General features: G+C 48.0%; 1 protein-coding gene across 9 annotated transcripts in view; it reads right to left on the bottom strand.

Moving 5' to 3' along the window:
- Positions 1-6,848: 6,848 nt before the first annotated feature.
- Positions 6,849-24,619, bottom strand: part of SEC22C (SEC22 homolog C, vesicle trafficking protein) — a 33,880-nt gene continuing 16,109 nt past the window's right edge. For 4 of the 9 annotated variants that reach the window (XM_007080995.2, XM_042998647.1, XM_042998648.1 and 1 more), the window contains 5 exons: positions 21,826-21,989; positions 19,717-19,896; positions 17,129-17,247; positions 15,862-15,927; positions 12,734-13,677 (listed from right to left, as the gene is read on the bottom strand). In XM_007080995.2, coding sequence (XP_007081057.2) covers positions 13,477-13,677; positions 15,862-15,927; positions 17,129-17,247; positions 19,717-19,896; positions 21,826-21,989 — 730 coding nt within the window. In that variant the 3' untranslated portion in view covers positions 12,734-13,476. Of the gene's footprint in view, positions 7,014-8,522; positions 9,680-11,429; positions 11,559-12,733; positions 13,678-15,861; positions 15,928-17,128; positions 17,248-19,716; positions 19,897-21,825; positions 21,990-24,619 lie in introns of those variants that run through there. The other 5 variants (XM_042998650.1, XM_042998651.1, XM_042998652.1 and 2 more) reach the window with 5 other exon arrangements.

Below are 24,619 nucleotides of genomic sequence, written 5' to 3'. Positions count from 1 at the left end.
CCACAGGCTGCCTGAGCTATGGGAAGGCCAGGAGGGACCACCCTCCAAGCTAGACCCAGCCCATCCACCACAGTGCCTGAAATCTCACCATTAGTGAGTCATAGCTTCACAGTAAAGGAGAGAGCCCAGGGGAGACCGGATCTATCAGCCAGGAGGGTGGCATATGAAGCAAATGTAGGGAGACCCAAGACACAGGCAGCAAAAAGGAGAACACTGGTGAGGTCCTGCCCTGAGAGTAGGTGAAAAGTCCAGTGTCGGGCATTCAGGAACAGAGAGAAGCTGAAATACTGTCTCGGGTGGACAGGAGTATCCTATGGAATGGGAATAACCACGAGCAGAATTTCTCCTGCATACCTTCTTCCCCCCAACCTCCCCAGTCCCTCTCCTGCCTTGCAAGGCACTTGTCAGGCCAGGCCAGCTCATCTCTAGCGCCACCTGGTGGGTACCTCAAGGACTTCACCAAGGTTGGCCTTTGGGACCCAAACATCACAGGGTTCAGGCCCCTCCGCGGCAGGCCGGGTGACACAGAGGGCAGGCCTCTCTCCTCAGCTCCATTTCAGAGTGAAATACAAGAGGGAAAATGTAGTGAGGCCACAGGACTGGTGACCCCAGGGACAGCCTAGGAGATTAGGGAGACCCAGAGCCCAGTCCCTAGACCCAGTCCCCTGACTTCTGTGACACACAGTGATTCCTGTCCCAGTCCCAACTGTAGAGTTGGGCCTCTAGGGCACAGATTAGGCCCTGGCCCTTGACTGAGCCCTGACCCCAGGTCCTGAGGACAAAGTCCAGTTAACTCCGGTGGGCACCTCCTGGAAAGAGGAGCAAGGAGCCCCGTCCAACCCGGTGCAGAGGGCCACCATCACTTTGGTGGCAGAGGCCACCATGTGGACAGTACCTGTCACTCTGGGGCACAGGCTGAACAAGGAGGGTGGCCGGTGTGCCAGCTGAATGGATAGGGAGCAGCCTCCCAGGTGAAGAGACCTCAAGTTTTCTCCAAAGACTAAGCAGGGGTCTCTAGGTCCCAAGAGAGCATGATGGGTGCCAGGGACACCCAAATCCAAGTAAGCAGGTGCCTGGGGTGGGCCCTTAGCCGCAGGAATCCAGTGGAGGTTTCTTAAATGAGGCCAAGGGGATGAGGGTGGTCTTGGGTCCTGAGAAGGGCCCCAGGGGCAAACTGAAGAAAAGCTGCCGGTCCATCATCCAGGTGAGGGAGGAAGAAGAGAAGGGGGTTTGGGGAGATGACCTGGTTGGGGACATGCTGAATGTGATGTCTGTGGGATGTCTGGGGAGAGCCCCCAGGCTACTAAAATCAGGATGGAAAGCGACAAGGCCCAGGCAGGAGTGGGGAGGCCTGGGCAGCCCCCATGGGGCAGGGGGCACAGGGAGTCCGTATCTGCAGGCACCTCCATCTGGCAGTGCTGGGCCAGGCAGGAGAAGGAGTCAGAGTCAGCCCCTCTGTTCCCACCACTTGCCCAGGGCCTGTTTTCCTGAGAAATGACCCTGCCTCCTCCCAACTCTCCCTATGTGGGAACAGGAACTGCTCTTATCTCTCCCAAGGGAGGGGGCCAGAGCCACAGCTGGCAGTCATTAAACACCCTGATCAGGCCGGGGATGGTGGAGATATTAATAGCCAGGAGTCAATGGCCCAGGAGACACAGCCTCCCGAGGAGAGGGACAGTAACCTCAGCAGGCCATGGGGATGAGGAAGATGGGTCAGGAGACCATCCTGGCAATGCCCTAGCCTCCACGCAGGACAGATGGGGGTAACCAGAGTCCAGAGAAGGGAAGGGACTTGCTTGGAATCACCAGCAAGTCACTGGCAGAGCCTGGCCATGAACCCAGGTCTTAAAATCCCAGAGCCCCGCTTTGTTATACAGACTGTCATAGGTGAGATTCATCAAGAGTGCCCTGTGTGGAAACAGGCAGAGCAGACCTAGCAGGAGACACTAATTCTTTAGTCTCTTTCCAAAAATCTTGATATTTTGTTCATTGTGTATTTTTTACATCAGCTTTGATTTGTTTGAAGTATTGCATTAAAAAACCGTTTATCCTGATTACTGAGTTTTTTTGCCACCTCCTTAAAATTTGCATCTGAGGCAAATGCCTTGCTTGCCTCACCCTGGTCCCAGCCCAGTTCATACAAGTCCCAGTATCCCTAGGTCCCAGTATGTCAATGTGGAAGAAAGGGAAACGTTCTGCACCGGCCTCTATGTGGCTCAGAGGGAAAGGGTCCCACCTGGGTAATGCCTAGTAAAAGTAGGCAGCTCCAGGGTTAATGCTGTGGCTCAACCTAGTATTTTCTGTCTGTCCCCTCTACCACCCTCAGTATGTTGACTTTCGTCACAGACGTACCCCCTCGTCATTGCAGATGGCCGTCACTACCCCAGGCATCATGTTCTCACAGAACTCCATCCAGTGGCAGAGAGAACGTTTCCTGTGTGTCTCCATTTATCAGAAAGATAAACTATCCCAGAACCCATCTTCTGCACACTTTCCTCAGGCTTCTGGGCCGGGACCAGGTCACATACCCAAGGCCTGGCTGCAACTTCCAGAAGGAAAGTTGATCTAATAAGGAAGGAGGGAGAGATGGCTGCTGGCTCTCTTTCTGGATGTTTCTCTGGGTAAATTTGTGGCCTGTCAGCATCCCTCCATCTGAGCCTGGTGGTATAGTAGTGTGAGGTGTGTAATGTAGAGGTGAGGAAGTCCCATCAGTCCAGAATAAGTGCACAGAACAGAAGAGACTCTAGGTACTTTGTGCAGAAAGATATTGAATGTAGGGAATTAAATGTAGAAAGGTCTGGAGGCACGGAAGTGAGGGCACACTTCTGCCCTGTGGTAGGTCATATACTACCCCAGCTGCCACCTTGCAAGAAATTACTGTCAACATCCTAGTTGCACATCCATTAAGCTGTGACAAGAAAATGGAAGGAACAGTGTCCTGCTGCTGTGAAAACTCCTGTCTGCCAGATCCCAGCCAGCAGCCACTACACTGCGGGAAGAATGGCCTCCGCCTCCCTTCTATCTTCCAGCTCTCTCCTGTGGTGCTTCCCTCTGGTGGGGCCTAGGTTGCATCCAGATCTCCAGCAGCAAGGGGGCGCTGGGAAAGGTAGTCCTCAGCATTCCAGCCCCTGCAACACACAGGAATATGGAAGGGGCAGACGGGGATGGTGGCAGCATAGAGGCTCAGGTGGCCTTGTAGCCCGTGTCACCAGAAAGAGAGCCCGAGATAAGAGTCTGTGATCAAGAAATAGGAATTGGGGACAGAGAAGTGTGAAACAGGGAAACGGGGAAAGCCAAAATGGTGGTGAGTTATTGCACTGGTCACCGGTGTGGCTACTGGGACCCTCTATGAGAAACAGGCAGGACACGCCTCAGAAGAGTCCTCCTGAGGGTCAGGATTAAGTGCTGGTTCCCAGCAGCTGTCACTCCAGGTCTGCCATGTCAGTATCGTCATACTTCCACGCATGAGTTGTCAGTGGGTTCCTGCAGGTGTCCCACACCATGGCTTCTGGAGGAGCTCTGGGCAGAAAGTGATAGATGAGGTGGGGAACAGGTTATTCCTGTAGAACTGGAAAAAGTAGGTCAATAGGCTACAAGGCAGCAAGTCCAGTACGTGGCCTCCTGCCGGCAGTGCGACCCTCTGTACTAGGGTCTTTTCACGGATACTCACTGCAGCCAAGGTATTCATAGCCCGTTCTCTTGGCTGGGGCCCCAGGGCCTGCCCTGGCAAACCCAGCCCCGCCTTGGCTCACTCTGGCCCCTCAGTCACGCCTCCCTCCAGCCCTGGGTGTGAGCCACCCTCACCTCACCATTAACCATGCCAGTGCCACATGCCAGGCCCACCGGCTCTAACTCGGCCACCTTCCTCATACCCTTTGGAGCATGCGAGAGCTTCTGGCGGGCCTGCCAGGCCTCTGGGAGCTGAGAGAGGCTTGGTGGTGCTCACTACAGCCTTCTAGCCATCAAATCCACCCATCGGCCGTCTTTACCTAGTAGGGCCACCTAAGGGGCACAGGCTGCTTGGGAGACGGATTCCAAATGCGGAATGGGACAGACGCATGCCCCCTCTGTTTTCGCTTTTTAGGGTTTCTCCCCCCTCTCAAGATTTCATCCCAGAGGATGAGACCATGACACGTCTGAGAGATTCTTCCCCTTCTCGGTCTTGCCATTCACCAACTTAAGATGGGCTTTCCACCCTCCTCCTCCATCCTTCCTTCCGGTTTCCCGAGAAAGTGTCCCCTGGGTCATAATGGTGGAGTGGCTACTAGTCTCAGGGGTTGGGAGATGAGAGTTACATTGGTCTAATATTTTCAAAGTGTGAACGCCATGATACTCATTCAGCAAAGAGTCACTGAGCCCTTACTGTGTGCACAGAGGGACCAAGGCACAGGCCCCGCCTTCACAGAGCTGACCCTCTAATGGAGGAGTCAGATGCATACATGGGGAAAATTACACGAGGATGAAAAAGGACAGCGCAGGGAACATAGTCCATAATGTGATAATGTATGGTGTCAGATGGTGATAACACTTATCGCGGTGAGCGCTGAGTCATGTACAGAGTTGTAAACCCACTATGTTGTACCCCTGAAACTAGCACTGTATGTCAGTTACACTCCAATAATAAAATATAGAAAAATAACCTATTGATGTTCACACAAAAAAATTTTAAATGAGGAAAATTACAGAAGGAAGAAGACAGGATGAGGGGCTAAAGGGGTGCTCTGTCAGTTAGGATGGTCAGAGGAGGTCTCCCCAAGGGGTAACAGTGGAATAGGAGCAAGTCATTACCCCATCTCGATAATCAGAGGGTTTTAAACCACAGATACCAGAGCCAGGGCCCGAGACCTTAAGGACCAGGTCAAAACAGGCAGTCCCCTGCCTCTGCAGCAGCAGCCTGAATAGTATGTGAGGAGAGCATGTACCGGGGGCCTGGGCCTCGCCGCCTAGCCCAGGGCTCGGGTGCTCACTGCTTCCTGAGTGACCAGGACGGGATGCCCGCCTGGACATGGGGAGGCTTGTTTCTCGGGCCCTCCATTGCAACAGTGACCTAGGCCCACAGACTCCATCTGGGTGTGGGGACCAAGAGGTTCCCCCCCGACCCCGCCAACCCCAGCTCAGTGTCCTCAGCGGTGCCAAGTGACGGAGAACAGGCAGCTCTTGAAAAGACTAATATTTACTCTTCAACTGGGAGCTGGCACAGGCCGTTTCCTGCGACTGGCGTCTGGCTCACCCCATGCGATGGACACGACAGGAGGCACCCGGGAGATAGGCAGATGTCCCTGCGGACACCAGCACCCAGGATGAGGCAATGTCTCCGAGACGGGGACGGCATGTGCCGAGGCCCCATCCGACACAGCTCCTCTCCGTTTGCACACCTTCGTGGCAGAGCGCTCACGATCTCCCGGAGCCCTGCTGTACGGCCCTGTGAGAAAGTTCACCGTACTCTCAGCCCTGTGTTCCTCGCTTCTGGCCGCTGCTCTTACCCCTGGGGCCTCAGAAAACGTGCCTGGAATAACCCCTCAGGGCCATGGTGGTCCTGGTTAGCTTCACCCTGCCGGCCCCAGCCCCCTCGGCCTTCACTTCCCCAGGCACATGCTTTCGGCTGTCGCCAGAACAGACTATTTCTGGGGTGGGAGGAAGGACTTGCCACCGGGGGCACCTCCGTCCCTCCTGCAGCTGTGTTCCTTTTTCCCTGAGAGTCCCCCGTGAGAGTCCTTCAGCTGAATGCCTCATGTGGGAAAGAGTCTCCGCCAGGAAACTACTGGTCAGGCGGCGAGAATCTGGGAAGGATAGAGTCCCCGGTGGCCAGAGCTGGCTCACCCATCTACTTTCCCCTCTGGAGTCCCCTCCTCTCTGCTTTCTGCCCTTCCCCTCCCGCCATGTGTCCCAGAAGCGCTCCCTGACCATTATAGCCCCCGGCCTCGGCTTCAGTTCCCCCACCTCACCCACTGGAGAACCCTGGGAGCTCAAACACTCTGCCAGCGTTTGGGGCTAGAGCCCCGCAGAGGCAGGCCTTCCCAGCCTCAAGTCCAGCGAGGGCTGGGCACAGCGGGGGCAAGATCCCCGGGGGCAATGCAGGCCCCCTGGTTCACCCAGGGCTCTCAGACCTGGATGCTGACCCTAGCAAGTATTCTTTTCTTTCAATTCCTTATTGTCTCTGTCCCTAACTCCCATGCTCCTGGCCCCTTCAGGCCACCACGCGGATGTATTTAACACGGATCTTTTAGAATACATTCTTACAAAATACTTTATCATTTTGTGTGCGTAGATTTCCAATCATATAAATGTTATTTTTCTACTCGGTTCTACGTTTTGAAGATCCATCCGTGCTGCTACATCACACCAAGTCTGGAACTTCCGCCTGCTGTGTGGTGTCCATGCTGAGCCTGCGCACTTTACCTGTCCGTGCGTGGAAGACACACGGATTGCTTCCTGCCAGTACAGATCATGCTTCTGTAAAACCTAACTTGGGGCGCCTGGGGGGCTCAGTCGGTTGAGCGTCCGACTTCAGCTCAGGTCACGATCTCGCGGTCCGTGGGTTCGAGCCCCGCGCCGGGCTCTGGGCTGATGGCTCGGAGCCTGGAGCCTGCTTCCGATTCTGTGTCTCCCTCTCTCTCTGTCCCTCCCCCGTTCATGCTCTCTCTCTGTCTCAAAAATAAATTTAAAAATGTTTAAAAAAAAAAAAAAAACACAAAAAAACCTAACTTCACACAGGTCCCCTTAAGGATCTGTGTGAGAAGTTCCCAGGGACATATAACCAGGAGTGAAGCATCCACATCATGAGGCCTGAGCACACTCAATTTGGGTAGGTAGCCGAATTAGTTTTCTAGGGCTGCCGTGACAAAGTACCACAGACTGGGTGGATTAAACAACAGAAATTTATTTCCTCACCGTTCTGGAGGCTGGAGGTTGGAGAGCAAGGTGTCGGTAGGGTTGGCGTCTTCCGAGGTTTCTCTCCTTGGCTTGCAGACGGTTGCCTTCTCTGTACCTCCCAATGCACACACGTTGAGGTACTGGGGTAGGGGTTAGGGCTTCAACATATGCATTCGGGGAGGGCACTGTTCAGCCCACGACAGGGGCACTGCCTTTCAGATTGGCTGTGCATGAAGTCCTATAACCACTCACTCCCTCCAACATTCGGTGCTTCCTAAGTGTTACCAAACTAATAGGCACAAGGTGACATCTTACTGTTGTTTTAATAGGTACTTCTCTGTTATTTCTAATGATTTTACACATCTTCCTATGCTTATTAGCTTTTTGGGTTTTCTCTTCTGAAAACTGTTCATTGTTCTACTGAGGTTGCTGTCTTTCTTGCTGACTTACGGGAACTGATTGTACATTATTGGCTTCAGACATTCTAAGTACCTTCTCCCACTCATTTTCCCCGTGAAATCTTTATTTGTATGCAACCAAATTCATCAATCATTTTGCCTTAAGCGTTGTATCTGTAACATTTTTATTTAAGAGCACTTTCCCATCCTTGGTCACAAAGATACTTTCCTTCATGTTCTTCAATGAACTTTATCGTTTTTGCCTCGCACATCCGACCCAGTGACCTCTTGGAGCCGACGCCACAGAATTAGGCAGCACTTCCCTGCCAGGCGCAGCCACAGAGACCCCTTCCTCTCTGAGCCTCACTCCTCCACTGGCACTGCTCAAGGATGCTTGGCAGTTGTCTGCTCCCTGGCCCCGTCAGGGGTAGAGCCCAAGAAAAAGGAAGGCAACTCCGCAGCCTGACCGGCACCCGGCCCTCCTGGAGCAGGAAGGGCATCTTTCATGGGCCAAGATCCCCCTTCACTCTTTGTGGTGCCGCCGATGGCACACAGTACCTTGTCAACAAGGAGGTGGAACCAGGTGGTGGCCAAAGGCTCTGCCAACTCCCAAATCCCAGAACCCGGTAACTTAAGAGTCTACTTGGGAAGTCTCTGCCCTCCCCCAATCAGGACAGACGGTGGAGAGAAGCTTGGACCATGCATTCCCTACCGCGCCTCAAATATGGGCAGAAAATTGGTGCATCTGTTTCCATTCTGGGAACTTCGTCAGCTGCTTACAGGGAGGACCTCTGTAAAAGGGTGCAGTCCCTCGGGCCCCGAGCCTGACGACCGGCTGGCAGCTGCGCCTCCTGCTGGCCATTCTGTGGTGGGGCTGGTCCTGGGAGATGGAACTCAATGGTCCCTCAGAGCACGGCCAGGAGCTCAGAGCCTAGAGCAGGGCAAGTGCCCGCTCACAGGCACACAGATAAGCAGGGGCAGAGCCTGCGTAGAAGGCGGGCCTCCCAGCCCCCAGGGCTGCTCTGTGACTGCTATGTTGGCTTTTCCAAGGTCTTTCCTGGACCCACGATCGCTTTCCGGAGTCTGGGGTTGGTGCTAAGGACTGAGGCCTGGCACCTGTCTAGACATTGGAGACGAGGATGTGAATTCCACTTCTTTCAACACCCCCCGCTCCATGATGCCAGGCCCACATCACACCCTCTAGGAAAACAGGCCCAAAACTCAAAATTTTTTACACAAATACACGCAACGTAATAAGCACCTTAGATTTATTCTCCTCTCACTTCTGAAGCCATGTTAATTTATATATACATAGTATATAAATGGCTATACAATATTCTTTACATATATTAACACGAGTTTAGGCTTTACTACTGTGTGAGAGTTTGTTAAAACATACCCATCATTTATTCAAAATAGATCTTTGTTATTACATGAAAACAGTAAGAAGCTTGTACAACATGGACAGCAAGCATTCAAAACGCATATGTGAAGGAAATGGTTTTGCCCTGGCTAAATCAGTCTCGATCTTTTACGCTCTTAGTAGAAAAGTCTATTAAATGAAACAGAATTCGGGGGAGGGGGGGTCAAGTTGTACAAATAATTCATTAAATATACTTCCGAAGTAACCCCAGAATCATAGAAGGGTTAAAGAAGGTCACACGTACCAAGCACAGGTTAGAAGAACAGAATGGATTTGATAATTTGACCCGAAATAAAAGGCGCTTGTGAGCCGCGGCTCTGCCATCAGCACACACGGGCAGATGTTTCCATATCCGGCCATTCCCAGGTCTTACTGACAAGCCCTTTTCCACAGGTTCCCTGCCAAGACGTTTCCCCAGCAACCGGGGTCTGACAGCACTGCTCCCAGACGGGAGACTCAGAGCTCTCCCCATTTGGCTCGGGGCTGGACTTGAGGTTTGGTTCGAGCAGCAGAACCGGCCTCCCTGGATGCCGGAGGGCCCAATGCCAATGGTAGCAAGAGCTCTGTGGCTGGAGGGCAAGAGGCACGTTCGGCGGGGAGAAAGAGAGGTCACCACCTTTCTAGACTGGAAGACCGAGCCCATCTACCTAGCAGGATCATAAAAGGCCTGTCTTTGTAAGACCTGGAAGACACGGCTGCACTGTGCTGCGTAGAGCGTGAACTTCCTCTCCCCGGGTGAAAGCCTTTTTCCTCCTGCACGTGAACGGGGGATTCACCCAGCATTCTCCTCCACCAGGCTTTTCTCCTCATGACAGCGTGCCGGGGGAGTAGGTGGTTACCACCGCTTCCCAGCTGAGGACCCTGTCCCTGCGGGCAGAACCTGCCCACAGTGGTGGAGGCCTGAGCAGGAGAGTCAGGTCTCTCTTCCTCTACGTTGTTCACACTCACAGAGCACAGTGGAGCTTCCCTGTGCCCGGGCCGGAGTCTGCGGAGGAACGTTTGAGATGTGAGCAACACCAGAGCGGGGTGCACATCTGGTCCCTGTAAACACTCCCACGCCTGCCGGGCCTCACTTGCGCTGCCCCGTGCACTCACAACAGCGGGCTCCTGAGGGCCACCTGCCCTGCATGTTACAGTGAGTGGCCGATTCCTTCAAGGAAAAGCAGACAGCAGCCCTGGATGAAGGTGCAGCACGTGCCCCCAACACGCCAACTGCTTGAGGGCGGCTGCTTGAGGGCCCCCAGCTCTGCTCCTCACCCGTCTCCTGCTTGCTGCACCCCAAACAGCCGGCCCTCCTGGCTGTCGTCTTTGCCGACCCTGGCAGTGCCGACCGCCAAAGTGCTGCTGCCCTCTGAGCCCCGACTCCCAAGCGTGTGCTGCAGCTCCCGGGGGCACGGAGGAAGAGGGCCGGGCCTCAGCGCACTCTGCTCCGCCCCTGAGCTCCTGTACCCACCTTATCAACTACAGTGAAAGACTGCTTTCCCCACCCCTCCAAAGATTCCAGTTTCAGCCTCTGTTTCCAGGGCTGCCATGTGTGGGACAGACACGGGAAGAGGCAGAAGGGTCCCGGAGAATAGGGGCACCTAGGAAAATAACAGGGAGCTCAAGGTGAGGGGACAGAAATGAGATTGTTTTAATTTCAGCACTCCTCCTAACACCCTTTTTCCAACTCCTTAAGGAATTTTAAAAGGTTGCTTCACAATGCCTGTCACACAGACCACAGGGGTGCAAGCCTGAGAAGCAAAACCGGGAGCCTCCGGTCACATTCCTCCCACCACCAGCAGAGGGGCCTCTAGTACTGAGAGGTAACGCCACCCCCAAATACACCCCGATTGTCTCCTCCCAGGAAAAAGAAACTCAGGGATGATCCTTATCACAGTAAGGCTACCCTAGGGAAATGAAACCAGAGTCTACGTGTTTCTCTCACCTGCATACTTGAGGAAGGGAAAACCCTGTGGGCCTTGGCCCCATGGTTGGGAAACCCTGGCCAAGAGCACTGAGCCACATTCCCAGCCCGATACGGGAGATGGGAATAATGCGCTCCGACGTTCAAAGATCTTGCAGTATCTGATCCCAGAAGGCACTTTTAAGGTTTGTTTTCAACATTATTTCAACTATTCCCAGATCCACCCCTGCGAGGTTGGTTGGGCAGGTAGCATTGAACCATTGGGAAAATAAAGTGCGAGAACAGCAATGAGTCCGTGGGGTAGTGAGGATAACTCCTGCGACGTGGAGCCACCTTTCTGGCATCAAGGATGACACAAGGGGCCACAAAACTCCAAGCCTGAACCGGGTCAACCCTGAGCCGGGATTTCCCTCGGACAAAATCCCCAGAACTACTTCTCTGTCATTTGTCTCTTCCTCCAGTGAATGAGGCTTCTTTTGGCTGGGTTCCAGGTGAACAATGCTTATGTGGTTATTATTTTGTACTATTTGTCCAGTGCATCTTTTCCCTCTCATTTGCAAAAACCAATCTGAAACCCCATGTAGATGTTAACTGATGAAAACCACATTCAGCCAAGTGTAGACAACATCTCCACCAGTGCAGGAAGTATTCACCAGGAGGGACTACTCTTCAGGATAGTTCTCTACTGCCAAATATGGATCACAGATTCTGCCCCCGAGAGCATCTGGGGTATAGGGCTACACGGCAATAACACATGAGCTCAAAAAATATTAATAACTCACTTATAGGCTGTGCTTACCAACGTTTAAAGCCTTTTTTTTTCTTTTCTTTTCTTTTTTTTTTTTTTTTTTTTTTTTTGTACTTCTAATGTACAAAGACTTCTCTTCCCTCCTTGGCTTTCCATTCTATTTTACCATCTCTTCAAAGTTATCTCCCAGAGAGCCTGAAGATTCGCCTGCTGGGTATGCAGAAAATTACGAAGATGCAACACTGATAGAGTGACAACTGTGCAGTTGACATCTGAGGATGTTGCCAATATAACTTTCATATCAAGATATTTTGATTAAAAACAGAAAATTGTATTATAAGAAAATTACTGTAGCATCATTTTCCCAACAGTTTCCAGTCACATAAACTTGTTTTTCTTAACCTGATACCAAGGTAGCTCAGTAACAATGCACTACCAGTAACAACCAAGTACAACTGAGTTCCCTAAAATAATATTCTTGCTTTCCCTACGTACTCAATAATTCTTGTGAGGCTTTTCAACTTTTAAGATCAAAGTAGGATTATTTTAATTTATCAAGACCACATAATTCAACCCAAAATATCCCACGCAACTGCCAGTGAGCTATTCAGATTCTAGACTTCTACCAAGAACAATCCAAAGAGGGGTGCCTGGGTGACTCAGTCGGTTAAGCGTCCGACTTCAGCTCAGGTGATGATCTCATGGTTCATGGGTTCGAGCCCCACCTCGGGCTCTGTGCTGACAGCTCAGAGCCTGGAGCCTGCTTCAGATTCTGTGTCTGCCTCTCTCTCTGCCTCTTTCCTGCTCACGCTCTGTCTCTCCCAAAAATAAAATAAACATTAAAAAAAAAATCAACAATCCAGAGGGCAAACTCCTGAAATGGCCTCCTAAATGTACTGGACAACCCAGGCTGAACTTTCTGGAGACCAAAAGGATCTTACACAGAGCCTCTTTCTGGACAACTGTGATCAATCACTATTTTAACAGGGAGAAGAAAAGTAACTTTTCAGGGCATGGGGTTTATTATATCCTTATGAAGCTTGGAAAAAAGTTAACACCTCCTTAACTCCTGTTCATAAAGAACAAGGCCCTCCATCTAATTAAGATGACTGGAAGAGGGGTAGAGGAGTAATTAACTCAGGAGGTCTTCCGGGAACAGGTAACAGGGTCAGGCATTCATCATCATCAAAATGACAGGCACTCAGCTGCCATGTACAAGGCTGATGACAAGGGTTTTTTTGTTTTTTGTTTTCTTACTACAACCTGCATCTGTAAAGTTGCCACTGTGTGAACCCATGTGACGCACCTACTCCTGTCTGTGGCCCCACCGCAAAGAACCCTGAAATTCTCAGGCTCACGAGCCTATGATCCAGTAGCACTGGTTACTCAATTTTTTAAATATTCAGATATACCCTGCAGACAAATACAAAACTTTTCTGCGCCCACGCAGTCCCACCGCCATAAAAAGTTATATACAAATTAAATAAACTCGGCTTTCTTAACCATTTTCTCAGCTAGAGTTTGTCCTTTCCCCAAATGAAGATAAGTTCAATTTATATCCAAAATACATTTAAATATTCTAAAGGTATCGTATCAGACCTAAGTTATCAAAAAATGTAAACAAAATTTATCTAGCTTATACTTACGAACCATATTTTAAAATGTTTAATTCACCCTGTATTGACCCTCTACAAAAAACTAACCAAGTCCCATTTAGACTGAAAAGCTGATGTGGGTTTTAAAGTGGTTCCTCAGAGACAACCGCCAGTTACTAAAGCTAGTGTTATTGAATCTAGTGGTTTATTGCATCATTCAATTTAAAAGACCAAAATAATTCCATTCTGATCTTCTAATAATGCTCCTTCTGAATGAGCCCCCAGATTCTGCTGTCCTAAGTAAATGTGCTGAACTGGAGATTCCGCCATGATGCCCAGCACAAAACCGGGGCTGGGGCGACCTCGTGCTTTCCATCGCTCCTGTTAAAAATCCCCAACTTTCGGTATCACTCTGGTTTGGTCGAAAGGAACTTCAAGGATGGAAACTCGAGGTGAAGTCGAGAAGCAAAAAGGGAAACAGAGGTGACTCTCACAAGAAAACGAAAGGATCCATTCATCACATGATGTCATCTTCATACTCCATAGTCAGACTGCTTCTCCTGAAGCTGCCTGGTCAGTATCTGATATGAAGACAGAAAAGCCACTCCTATGTGGAAAAGGATTTGCCAGAGGTTCCTTAGCCCATGCAGGTACATGTTGCCCAGGCAGATAAAGAGCAGCATCAGCACCACCTTCACAGTCCTGGCTGGACTGTAGAACAGGTACAAATAACACTGAAATGACACCATAAGAGGCAGTCCAGTCAGAGAGGAGAAAACAGCCACAGGTCCGATGCAGGACTCACTTCCTACACCTGCTCACACAGTGTCATCTCACACATAGTAGCTCATTAAACTGAAATCATGACAATGGAGCCCGGCCTTGCCAGGTGAGCTGCTGTTAATCAAATCACTGGATGAAAGTGGAGATCCAGAAGAGACAAGAAAAGTGGAACAGATGTCACAGGGGGAATTAGAACATGACACTCTTGAAAACATTTAAGAACTACAGACAGAAATGCCCAGGCTGTGGGCTGTGGAGAAAGAAGAGGTGCAGGTAAGGGGAAGACAGCCAGGCCAAGACACCCCAACAAGAACGACTGGTCTCCAACTGGACTTTTCCTTCCGGGAGTCATGACAGGTAGGAAAGCCAGTAAAAGAAGCTATGCTTTTATTATTTGTTTTCCCTGAGTTCCAACGACATCAGGGACCAATGTTCCCTAGACATCCTCCTTATCGTGTCTTCAAAAGCATCTCTGACACAGGGAAAGGTCTCACAGCAGGGAGGGGGACTAACATTTTGTGTAGGGCATTCACACAGAAAAGAGGCCATTCTTGTTCTACAAAAGCTAAAAGTAACTTTTTGGTTCAATGTTTAAAAAAAAACAAAAAGCACATTCTCAAAACACAGAGCAGTTCGACAAAGGCTCAAGCTCCAGTGGGAGGGAAAGAGTTCCCCACTGAAAGAGCTACCCAAGTAAGAATGCAGTTGGGGGAACGAAGGCCAAAGTGCAAGATCCCTGCAGCCCTGGAAACAGGCTCTCGGTGCCTCAAATGGCAACACTCGAGGCTTGGGACGCTTGATTTCTAAAAAATGAGTGCATTTTTGGTCCTGGGTTGAAAATTTCTTTTCCCACAATCATGTCACTCTTAAAAAATAGACCATTCTGGGATGTATGTGGAAGAGAGAAGAAGTGTTCTTTGAGAAAATAAATTTTAATTGAAAGGAAAAGAAAAAAAAAAGCTTAAGAATGTAGACAAGGTACTAAAATCCGAGCCTCTATGGAGGATGGGGAAAGAAAATTACAGGTTTTTTTTGTTTGTTTTTTTTTTTTTTACTAGAATTAACTCTGCCTACAGGGGGTTCAAAAGCTCCATTTTAACTCTGCCCTGTAAGTATGCAGCTTATTTGAAAATAACTAAACAGTAACCAGGGGCGCCTGGGTGGCTCAGTCGGTTAAGCAGCTCAGGTCACGATCTCGAGGTTCAGGAGTTCAAGCTCTGCGTTGAGCTCCATGCTAACAGCTCGGAACCTGGAGCCTGCTTCAAATTCCGTGTCTCCCTCTCTCTCTCTCTCTCTCTGCCCCTCCCCACTCACACCCTGTCTCTCTCTCCCAAAAACAAATAAATCTTTTTAAAAATCTGAAAGTAACTAAACAGTAACCAACAGTAAAAACCCACTAGTTAATGTTGTGATGTTTGCCTCGTTTCCTAACGACAGATTTGAGTCAGATGGTATGACTATTAAAAAAAAAGTTTTTGGGCGCCTGGGTGGCTCAGTTGGTTGAGCGGCCGACTTCGGCTCAGGTCATGATCTCGCGGTCTGTGAGTTCAAGCCCCGTGTCGGGCTCTGTGCTGACAGCTCAGAGTCCGGAGCCTGTTTCAGATTCTGTGTCTCCCTCTCTCTGACCCTCCCCCGTTCATGCTCTGTCTCTCTCTGTCTCAAGAATAAATAAACGTTAAAAAAAAAAAAGTTTTTACCTAGTCTTGTATTTAAACAACACACACGCACACGCGCGCACATGCAGCTGTTACTTCTGCAGGAGGACATTTCTATACTTGGACTGCCATGACACTAAGCAACACCCTGCCTCACATTAGTCAGGTAACCCAATCCCCACAGCACTCTCATCTTTCCTTTCTTGAAATGTGAGTCCCAAAATTCCTGGCTTCTGTTCAGCCGTCGTGAAAGGCTCTGCGGCCTAGGGTAAATGGCTTTCCCTTTGAGTCTAATGCTATTCCTTTGTAAAATGAGAGGACTGGACAGGATGGGCCTAGCGTGGTTCCACTAAGGGCCTGGTATTCCGTGACAGGCCTTGGTGGAACAAAATCACATCTAGAAATAAGTTGACGGTCCCAACAGAAGAACAAAATAAGGTCACGGGTTCAACCCACTCAAAATATCAATGTTTCACCCACCTGGAAAATACAGGCTACAAAAGGAATAAGAAAAGCCAGAATAGTTCCAATTTCCTCGTGGGCAACCTAAAACAAATGTAAGAAACAGGAGAAAAGGAATATTCCGATGAAAGGAAAAACGATGACATGAAGCTCTTCACACCTCATTGGGTCTGGTTTGGTTGATAGTGCAAAATCCCTGACTGGGACAGAGCGCCCTGTTTCTATACCAGAACCGGGGTTGACACGCAACTGTTTCCAACAGCCTGGACACACCATGTGCCCTCCTGTCCCCGAGCATCTGTACGAAGCCCCCAGGCTGGAATGCCCCCCAACACTACTGCCTCTCAAAATCCACTCATTTGTCAGCACTAAGCTTTCCCTAATTCTGCATTCTTCAGGTACTGCCACCTCCTTAGTGATGTCACCACATTCTACTTTGTGCCCCATCTTAACTGTCTTGTCGGCCATGTAACTGTTCTAGTGCGTACAGACGCTTGGTAAGTATCTGGGCATGGATAATCATAAAAAATAAGAGTAGGAAACAGCACACATCAGCCAAAGACAGGACGCAGTAACAGGCGGTCACCACTCTCACAGGACAGGCCTGCTGCCACTCTCCACACAGGTCAGTCTACATTAGTCTCCTGAGAGCAACACCAGCCATGCTTCAGACTTTAGCTACCGCAGTGATGGTGTGGGCACGATGGCTCTATTTTTAAATGAGGTATCTATCTGTTTATGCCTACAGTGATTCTATGCTTTTTCAAAGTGTTTTAAATACTTCAAAATTTTAAAAAATATCTTAAGAGCCCTGACATAGAAAGTTGCTTTGATTTAAGCAGCCTGGCAAATCAACTGCCCAATGATACAGTTCTCTGACAAAGACATAGGGAAGTGGCATCTTGCTTGATATAAATCAGACTAGGAGGCAACTTTTTAACAGGCAGAAACAGCCTGAACCTCAGAGGCTGAGAATCAGATTTGCTCTTGACGAGCAATCAGGACCCTGGGGTGACTCCTGGGGCCCCAAGGATGTCCCTGTAGCAAACTATTTCTCACCAATTCCCCCTGACAGGCCCCTTTGGCTTCTTGGGACAACAGACACAAAAGAGCAAGTTTTATATTTGTTCAATTTACTTAAAGAATAAACTTTAAAATAAAAATTGTATTTTAATTAAACAATTGTTAAAACCTTTGTACATAATAACCTTACAAATAAAGTGTCTCCCCCATCAGTTTCTGCCATCACAGGTCCTTCAATTTAAACTATAAAAACAAAGGTTACCTGTAGAGAATGTTCTGCGAGGTGAATCCCACGGATGAGGTTCAGAGCAGCACACATGATGTTGAGAATGAGCGAAAGGACACCCAGGGCTGTCACTGGCTCCATTCGGAAATTAGGAGCTTCACAATTAAAAAAAATAAGTGTCTAGTGAAAATAATTTCTATATGAAAGAAAAATAAACAAAGACATTAACTAGACCTCCACTAATGATAGGCTCATTATGTTAAACACAGAATAACAAACATATTAATTAAAAGCAGCTGCTGTTAGACGGCAAAAAGGCAAGAAATGGAGGACAGAATGGATCTGGGAATCTGAAGTGAGTTTCTTTCAGCACGAGGACTGTCTCTGAGTTAAGCACAGGTTTTCCAAGGCCTGATTTTCTTTCTACTTACAGCAGTGGTTCTCAGAGAGGGGCGATTAGCCCCTCAGTGGGCAACTGGCAATGCCTAGAGATATTTGGGGTTGTCAAAACTGCAAACAGGGTATTACTGGCATCTAGTGGGCCACGAATGCGTCTAAGCATCCTACAATGTACAAGACAGCCCCTCACAACAAAAAATTATCCAGTACAAAATGTCAGTATGGCTTAGGCTGAGAAAACCTGATGTAAAGCAATTTATGGCTTTATTTGTAAATTGATTGCCAAACTGACAGCATTTCTATCAACTCTGAGCTTCTAAACAAAGACAGTATTCAGGGACTCGTGGGCTTCCGGGGCAAAGTGCAGCAAATGCAGTTTTTTAAATTCTAAAATAATTGGGAAGAGGAGGTAAAAACACTGATTATTTGAGCCACAATCTGTTTCTGGAACTCTAGACCAAATGATCATTCTCTCTTCAGAGATAACTACCAAGACCGATTCTGGTTCACACTATTAAATGGTGACACCCTGCCCCATTCTCTTAGTATGATCTTTTAAATCATCCCTTCTGGTCCTTACATTTCCCACATACACACACATGCGCACACACATGCACACACACAAATATCTAGCCACAACCCAAGGGATGCCTAGTGTTAGTGTGTTAGAGTTTCCACTGAGCTACCAAAGCTCCTGTTAGAACAGAACATGCTACCTGTAAAGATTCTAGCCTCAGGACAATAGGGTGGGTCAAACCACAGTAAAATGTCCTAGAAAGATAAGCAAGTTGATGTTTTCTGGATTTTACCCCTCTTGTCTAAGTGGTTGAAAAACAAAATACATTACAGAGCCACCCCATTTTTATATATGGCAAAAGAAGAAGCTTGCAGCTCAATTACCCAGTCTTCCTTCTACGAAAGTTAAGTTCATTCCTAGTATAAATTACATGTTACTGATTGGCATAAAAGCCAATCCAGGAATGTATTTGGTTTAAATTTAAATAGATTAAATCAAAACACAAAGTTAAGCCAAAAAGGTGAACATTAAGGAAAAAAAATTTTTTTTTAATGTTTATTTTTGAGAGAGAGAGAGAGAGAGAGAGACAGAGCACGAGTGGGGTCAGGGCAGAGAGAGAGGGAGATAGAATCTGAAGCAGGCTCTAGGCTCCGAACTGTCAGCACAGAGCCCTATACGGGGATTCAGATTCACAAACCGTGAGATCATGACCTGAGCTGTCGGACGCTTAACCGACTGAGCCACCTAGGTGCCCCCCAAAATGTGAACATTTTTAATACACCACTTTTAAAATTCAAGCAGTGAGTTTAGTATAAAAACTGTTAAAACAAAATAATTAGACTGTTATAGTGTAGACAACTCTATCTTTCAAAGAAGGATTCAGCTCTTAGACCATTACAAGAATGGTTAGAAGATAAATTCTACTTTAATTAAAAATTGGTTTAATTGTGTGTGTAATCATAAACAAGGAATAAAAAAAAATCATGCTTTGTTATGTGCTCTTAAACCATTACAGAATGGTTAGAAGATAAACTCTACTTTAATTAAAAATTAGTTTGTGTGTGTAATCATAAACAAGGAATAAAAAAAAATCATGCTTTGTTACGTGCTAGGCGTTGAGTGGCTAGTGGTGTTAACGGCGGACTAAGCCACAGAGTGCCAGGGCACCCAGCTCGGAAATCCACAGGGCTCGCAGGGAAGCAAACTGAGAACATTCGAAGCCCTGGCTCTGGCCCTGCCCACCCTCATCCCCAAGGCCCTTCCCTCCCAGGTCAAGGAGGGCATGGTTTCTCAGTGGAGATTTGCAATGTTTTCACTAAGTGATAAGATGAGATAAGGATTCATTGTCAAAAGAAAAAAAAAGAGAGAGAAAGAGAACAGACAAATCTGTACACTTTAGTAAGTGACTTCCAGCAAAACCGAATGACTTCCCTTTACATTTAAACGGGTAGACTTCACCCTGGTTGAGAAAACAAGTCACTCTTCTGAATTTCATCAAGAGTTGCACCGCCCCCTCCCCAGAACGACGCACTATGGTGACAGTTTTTTTGTTAACAGTCACCTGGAAACAGGATCAGTCCATATTTTCCAGACACCCATCCCCTAAAAAACAACTCCCTGGTTTAAAAAAAAAAAAAAAGCCAATTGCATTTGAAATACCTAATGTCACCTCATCTTCACCAACATCAGAGAAGAGCAAACCACTTACCAGGCTCCAAGTGTATCTGTGTGTGACCGTTCATTATCCCATTCGCTATATCTGTGTCCTCCACAGTGAGAACCACTGGAGGCTGGAAGTCAAGCTCCTCCTGAATTTTTTCTAAGCTGCTCTCCATCTGAGCGGAACTTACACAGTTAAAATGCCACTTCACTTTCTGAATGATGCTATCTGCAAAAAGAGAGCAACCCAAGTTGAGCAGTTGCGTCAGAATGGATATTACAGAACAGTATGTGCAAAATGAAGTTCACCTTTCTGAGCAAGCTAGTAAGTCAGCCAGATTCTGGGAGTGTCTGGATACACCTAAAGGTCAGATGTTCACTGGGTGTCATTACTGGTCTCATCAATCTCTTCAGTGCATAATACTTAAAATGCGATTGTCCACAGAGAAGGCAACAATGCTTCCCGGAACCTCAGTGATGAGGGAGTCAAGGGATAGGGGCTGGAGTCTTACTCAGCCACTGCTGATAGTACAATCCTGGGCCGTTCACAGAATGATGCAAAGCTTAACAAAAAGGGGAGACAGTTATTCTTGAATGAATTACCTCAAAAAAGGTGCGGGAGAAAAAACTTACAAATAAATGTGAATATTTTGTGCAAACTAAAATCACATACTTGAAAGATATCGGTTTTAATTGCTTCGTTTGCCTTAGTATTAATCGATTACCAAGTTTTAATAAGCACTTGGAGTTTCGTACACATTGGCAAAGCAAAATCACGCACAAGGCCGGTATCTAGTATCCACCGTTATATTCTACTCTCACTCAGTGATGAGCAAACACGAGGCCGGGGCAGGGTCTGCTGTCTGATCAAGCACACCACTTTAGAAGGAAGGCACATGCAGAGCAGCGGGGAGCAGAACACGGTCCACACTGCATATCAACCGCCACAGCTGTGGTGTGCCTGGGGCCAGCGTGCCCTCTTTGTAGGAAGAAGTGGGGTTGAGAGCAGCGGTGGACGAGGCCTCACAGGGAGAACCGGGGAGAACTCTGTCTACATCACAGGTCTGCCTGGCAGAGGCCTGCGTACCAGGGAGCTTGCCAGCACCTTTGGGTGACAACAAAATGCACCAGCCAGTGGACCACGTGAGGGAGTACGAGGGCTACGGCAGTACAGCCAGGAAGCACACGTGCCAACACGCCTGTGCACCTGACCCTTAGTACCCACTGCTGCCAGCCCCTCATTCAAGGGCATCACAGAGACAGCAGCTAGTTTACATACAGGCCACAGGATGCCCCCCCACTCCCACCTCTACTCCTGTTCTCCCAAGAGCTTAGAATGACTTGACTCACACCTGAGGAAAAGAGAGCATAGGCTACAGCTACCATGCTGTGCTCCAAAGCCTCCGAGCCTCTACGAGCCTCTCTGACAATGCCTAAGAGAAAACAATCCTCTTCCAGGGCAGTATTTCTCAGACCTTTGAATAAAGGGGCAGTTTTTCTTATTTCCAAATGGTTACAGACTGATTCTTTGATAAAATGCAATAAAAAATACCACAGGAATGTCAAATCACCATATGAGTTTCTGGACACTTATTCTCACTTTCTGTACCTCCCTTATGATAGAACAAATTCCCATACCAGCCTTTGAGTAGCACTGCTCTAGAGCAGGGGTTAGCAAATTTTCTTAAGCTGCCAGGTAGCAAATATTTGAGGCTTCTAGGCCCCATATGGTCTCTGTCACATCTACTCAACTCTGCTGGGTAAGGGCAAAAGCAGCCACAGGCGACCCATGAAAACAATGAACCCATGAAAAGAATGAACCCATGAAACAATGAACGTACGGTTCCACTGTATTTACAAGAAAAAAAGAGGCGGGGGAGCTGGCCCTTGGACCAGTTTGCTGACCCCTGTCCCAGAGGGCTGTGGTTTTACCACTCCCCAACCTGCCTCAGGCTCTGAAGAGATGAAGAGCCAGCGTTAAACCTTGAAGCTCTCCAGGCCGCTCCTTCACTGAAATCTCTTGGTACAAAACTGATCTCCAGTGACATGTTATAGCCCCTGCAGTGGTTTTCCCTGATGGTCAAAGCCAAATCTAAACCATTAATTCTACACATACGATGCCGTGAGAGAACAGTAAATAAGAAAGAGGGTTACAAACCAAATTCAAGAAAGGCGTATGGCCTGGAGGCTAGGCCAATACAGGTGGTGTCATAGGAAGCTGTGAATTCCCACCACACGGTCTCCAGGAAGCAGAAGGCCATGGCCGCTGGACACTGGCGGGAGCAGATAGCCATGCAAGCCACATCCCCCAACGAAGAGAAACTGAAACAAAAGGGCAGCATCTCCATTACCGGGGAACAGACCCCTGTATTCCCATCCCATATTCAGACACAACGATGCTTCCGCCCTGCTCTTCCTTGGCCTTGAACAGCCCTGGAGCTGTTTGCTGCATGCATACAGTCCCTTCAGCTGGACCTCCCTGGGACTCTCTTGTCCTTCCTCTAAAATAGAGAGCAGTTGGGGCACCTGGGTGGCTCAGTCGGTTGAGCATCCAACTTCGGCTCAGGTCATGATCTCACGGTTTTTGAGTTCGAGCCCCGTGTCAGGCTCTGTGCTGACAGCTCAGAGCCTGCAGCCTGCTTCAGATTCTGTCCCCTTCTCTCTCTGTCCCTCCCCACTTGTGCTCTCTCCGTCTCTCAAAAATAAATAAATGTAAAAAAAAAAATTGAAATAGACAGCAGTTATTTGCCACTGACAGTGTGCAATCACTCTACTAATTTGTGCACGAAGGATGCATGCTTCATGAGGGAGAAGTAGCCTCAGACTTCTCTGCATCTACTGAGGAAAATATTTTTTTTCTTTAATCCACATCAATAGCTTTCTAATGTTAAATCATCCTGCCATCCTGAAATAAAGCCAAGAGGTTATGAGTTTGTACATATGCACATACACACAACTTACTGGATATAGTTTGCTAATGTTTTATTTAGGATTTTTGTGTCTATGCAAAGTAATATTGGCCTGTAATTTTCCTTTCCTGCACACTCTTTATCTGGTTGTGGTATTAGGGTGATTCTGGTTTCATAAAATAAATGCAGGGTTCTCTCCTTTTTCTACCACTTTTCAGAATGTCATGCTACCATTTGAAGTTCTGGGGACTCGAGTTCTCCTGTCTGTGGTGTCTACTGACTCACACTCATTGTAGAGTATCTCCTCTGCTGTTCTGTAACTTTTGGTGAGGGGACCAGTGTGGAGCTGTTTTCTCTTTTTTTTCCTTCTTTAAGAATCTCTCAAGCACTGAGTTGTGGCACACTTCTTCCAGAATGGTTTTATGTGCAGCATTGGTGGTATAGTCCCTTCCAGAGTGGTTTTCCATTTGTTCTGGCCAGCTACTCCAGGAGTGTCATCAGTCTGGAACCAAAACTGAGAGCTGAACCTTGTTTAGGAATTCCTAGACCATGGAGAGTATAAACTCAAACTCCAATCCTACAGGAGGCACAGAAGCTGGGTTTCAATTTCTTAGATGAGATTTTGTGTTTCCTTCCCATTCAAAGCCAGGTAGAGATGAGCTACCCTGTACTGGTGGGTGGCTATTTCTCACCTATTTTCATTCCAGCTGGGCTGTGTGTGGCCTCACAAGAATCCCTTCTTCATCCATGGGTCTTCTCACAACACCTCAACCCCAAAGGCCTCTCCCTTAATGGGTACTGAAACTCAAGCCCTGAGTTTACCATGACTGACTTATTACCCAAGAGCCTCAATGTCAGCTCACACACTTACTACACCCTGATACTCTGTTCCCCATCATTTCTGGCACCTTGGGAATTCTTTATTTTAAGCTCAGCTACACATTTAAAATAATTTCTCATATATATTTACTCACATTTCAGAATGTTTCTGGAAAAGAGTTTTACAGTTATATTGTTCTATCATCTTCTCATAATTGCAAGTCTCTATATAAAAACTTTTGTCAATTAAAAAAAAAAAGACAACCTGCTCCTTATACAAGGAATTTTCCAGAAGCCCCTATTTGTGGGCTGACTTGTATCTCCCAAAAAATAGGCCCAAGTCCTAACTCCCAGTACCCGTGAACATGACCTTATTTGGAAACAGTCTTTGCAGATACAATTAAGATGAAATGAGATCATAATGGATTAGGGTAGGCCTCCATCCAATGACGGTGTGAAATTTGGTTTTAGAGACAGAGGGGAAGAAGGCCATGTAACCAAGAAGGCAGAGATTGGAGTAACTCTTCTAAAAGACATGGAATGACAAAGACTGCCAGCAACCACTAGAAGGTAGTAGAGAGGCATGGGAAGGAGTCTTCCTTAGAACCTCCAAGACAGCACTTAGAACCTGCAGACACCGCGATTCTAGACTTCTGGGCTCCAGAACTGTGGGAGAATAAATTTCTGTTGTTTTAATTTGTTATGGTAACCGTAGGAACATAACTCAACTCCTTAACTATAAAATAAGCTATAGTACTGCCCACCTGTACAAAAAAAAAAAAACACACAAACTTCAGTTTCATCTGTGAAAATAATGGTGAATATTTAATTCAAAATACAAATGAGCAGAACGTTTTATATTCTAGTTTTCAAAAAATGACTGAAGCACCCATAATTTCATTTGATGTCAAAGATGTTTTCTTAACAGAGAAAGGTTTGAGGCGTAGCACCAAGATCCCATAAGGTGTTAGAGAATCAGAGCGTAATGAGGGAGGGACATGAAGGACAGTGGTTTTGGGCACCCAGAGAAAGGAGGCACAAATGCGGACAGAGGCAGCTCAGCTTTGGCTCCTGAGCCCCCAGAGCCCACACCACAGGGTAACGGCCACATGTGTTTGCTACCTGGCCCCCCCTTCAGGCAGGCCCCCTCTTGCCCAACGACACCAGCAAGCCCCAAGTCAAGCCTGGCCTTTTCCTTTTGTTTTTCGGATTCTGAGGCTGAAT

The sequence above is a fragment of the Panthera tigris genome, chromosome C2 (genome assembly GCF_018350195.1).
Source record: "Panthera tigris isolate Pti1 chromosome C2, P.tigris_Pti1_mat1.1, whole genome shotgun sequence".
NCBI lineage: Eukaryota > Metazoa > Chordata > Mammalia > Carnivora > Felidae > Panthera > Panthera tigris.
The sequence above is the reverse complement of the archived record's forward strand: the minus strand, read 5'-3'. Positions and strand labels throughout refer to the sequence as shown.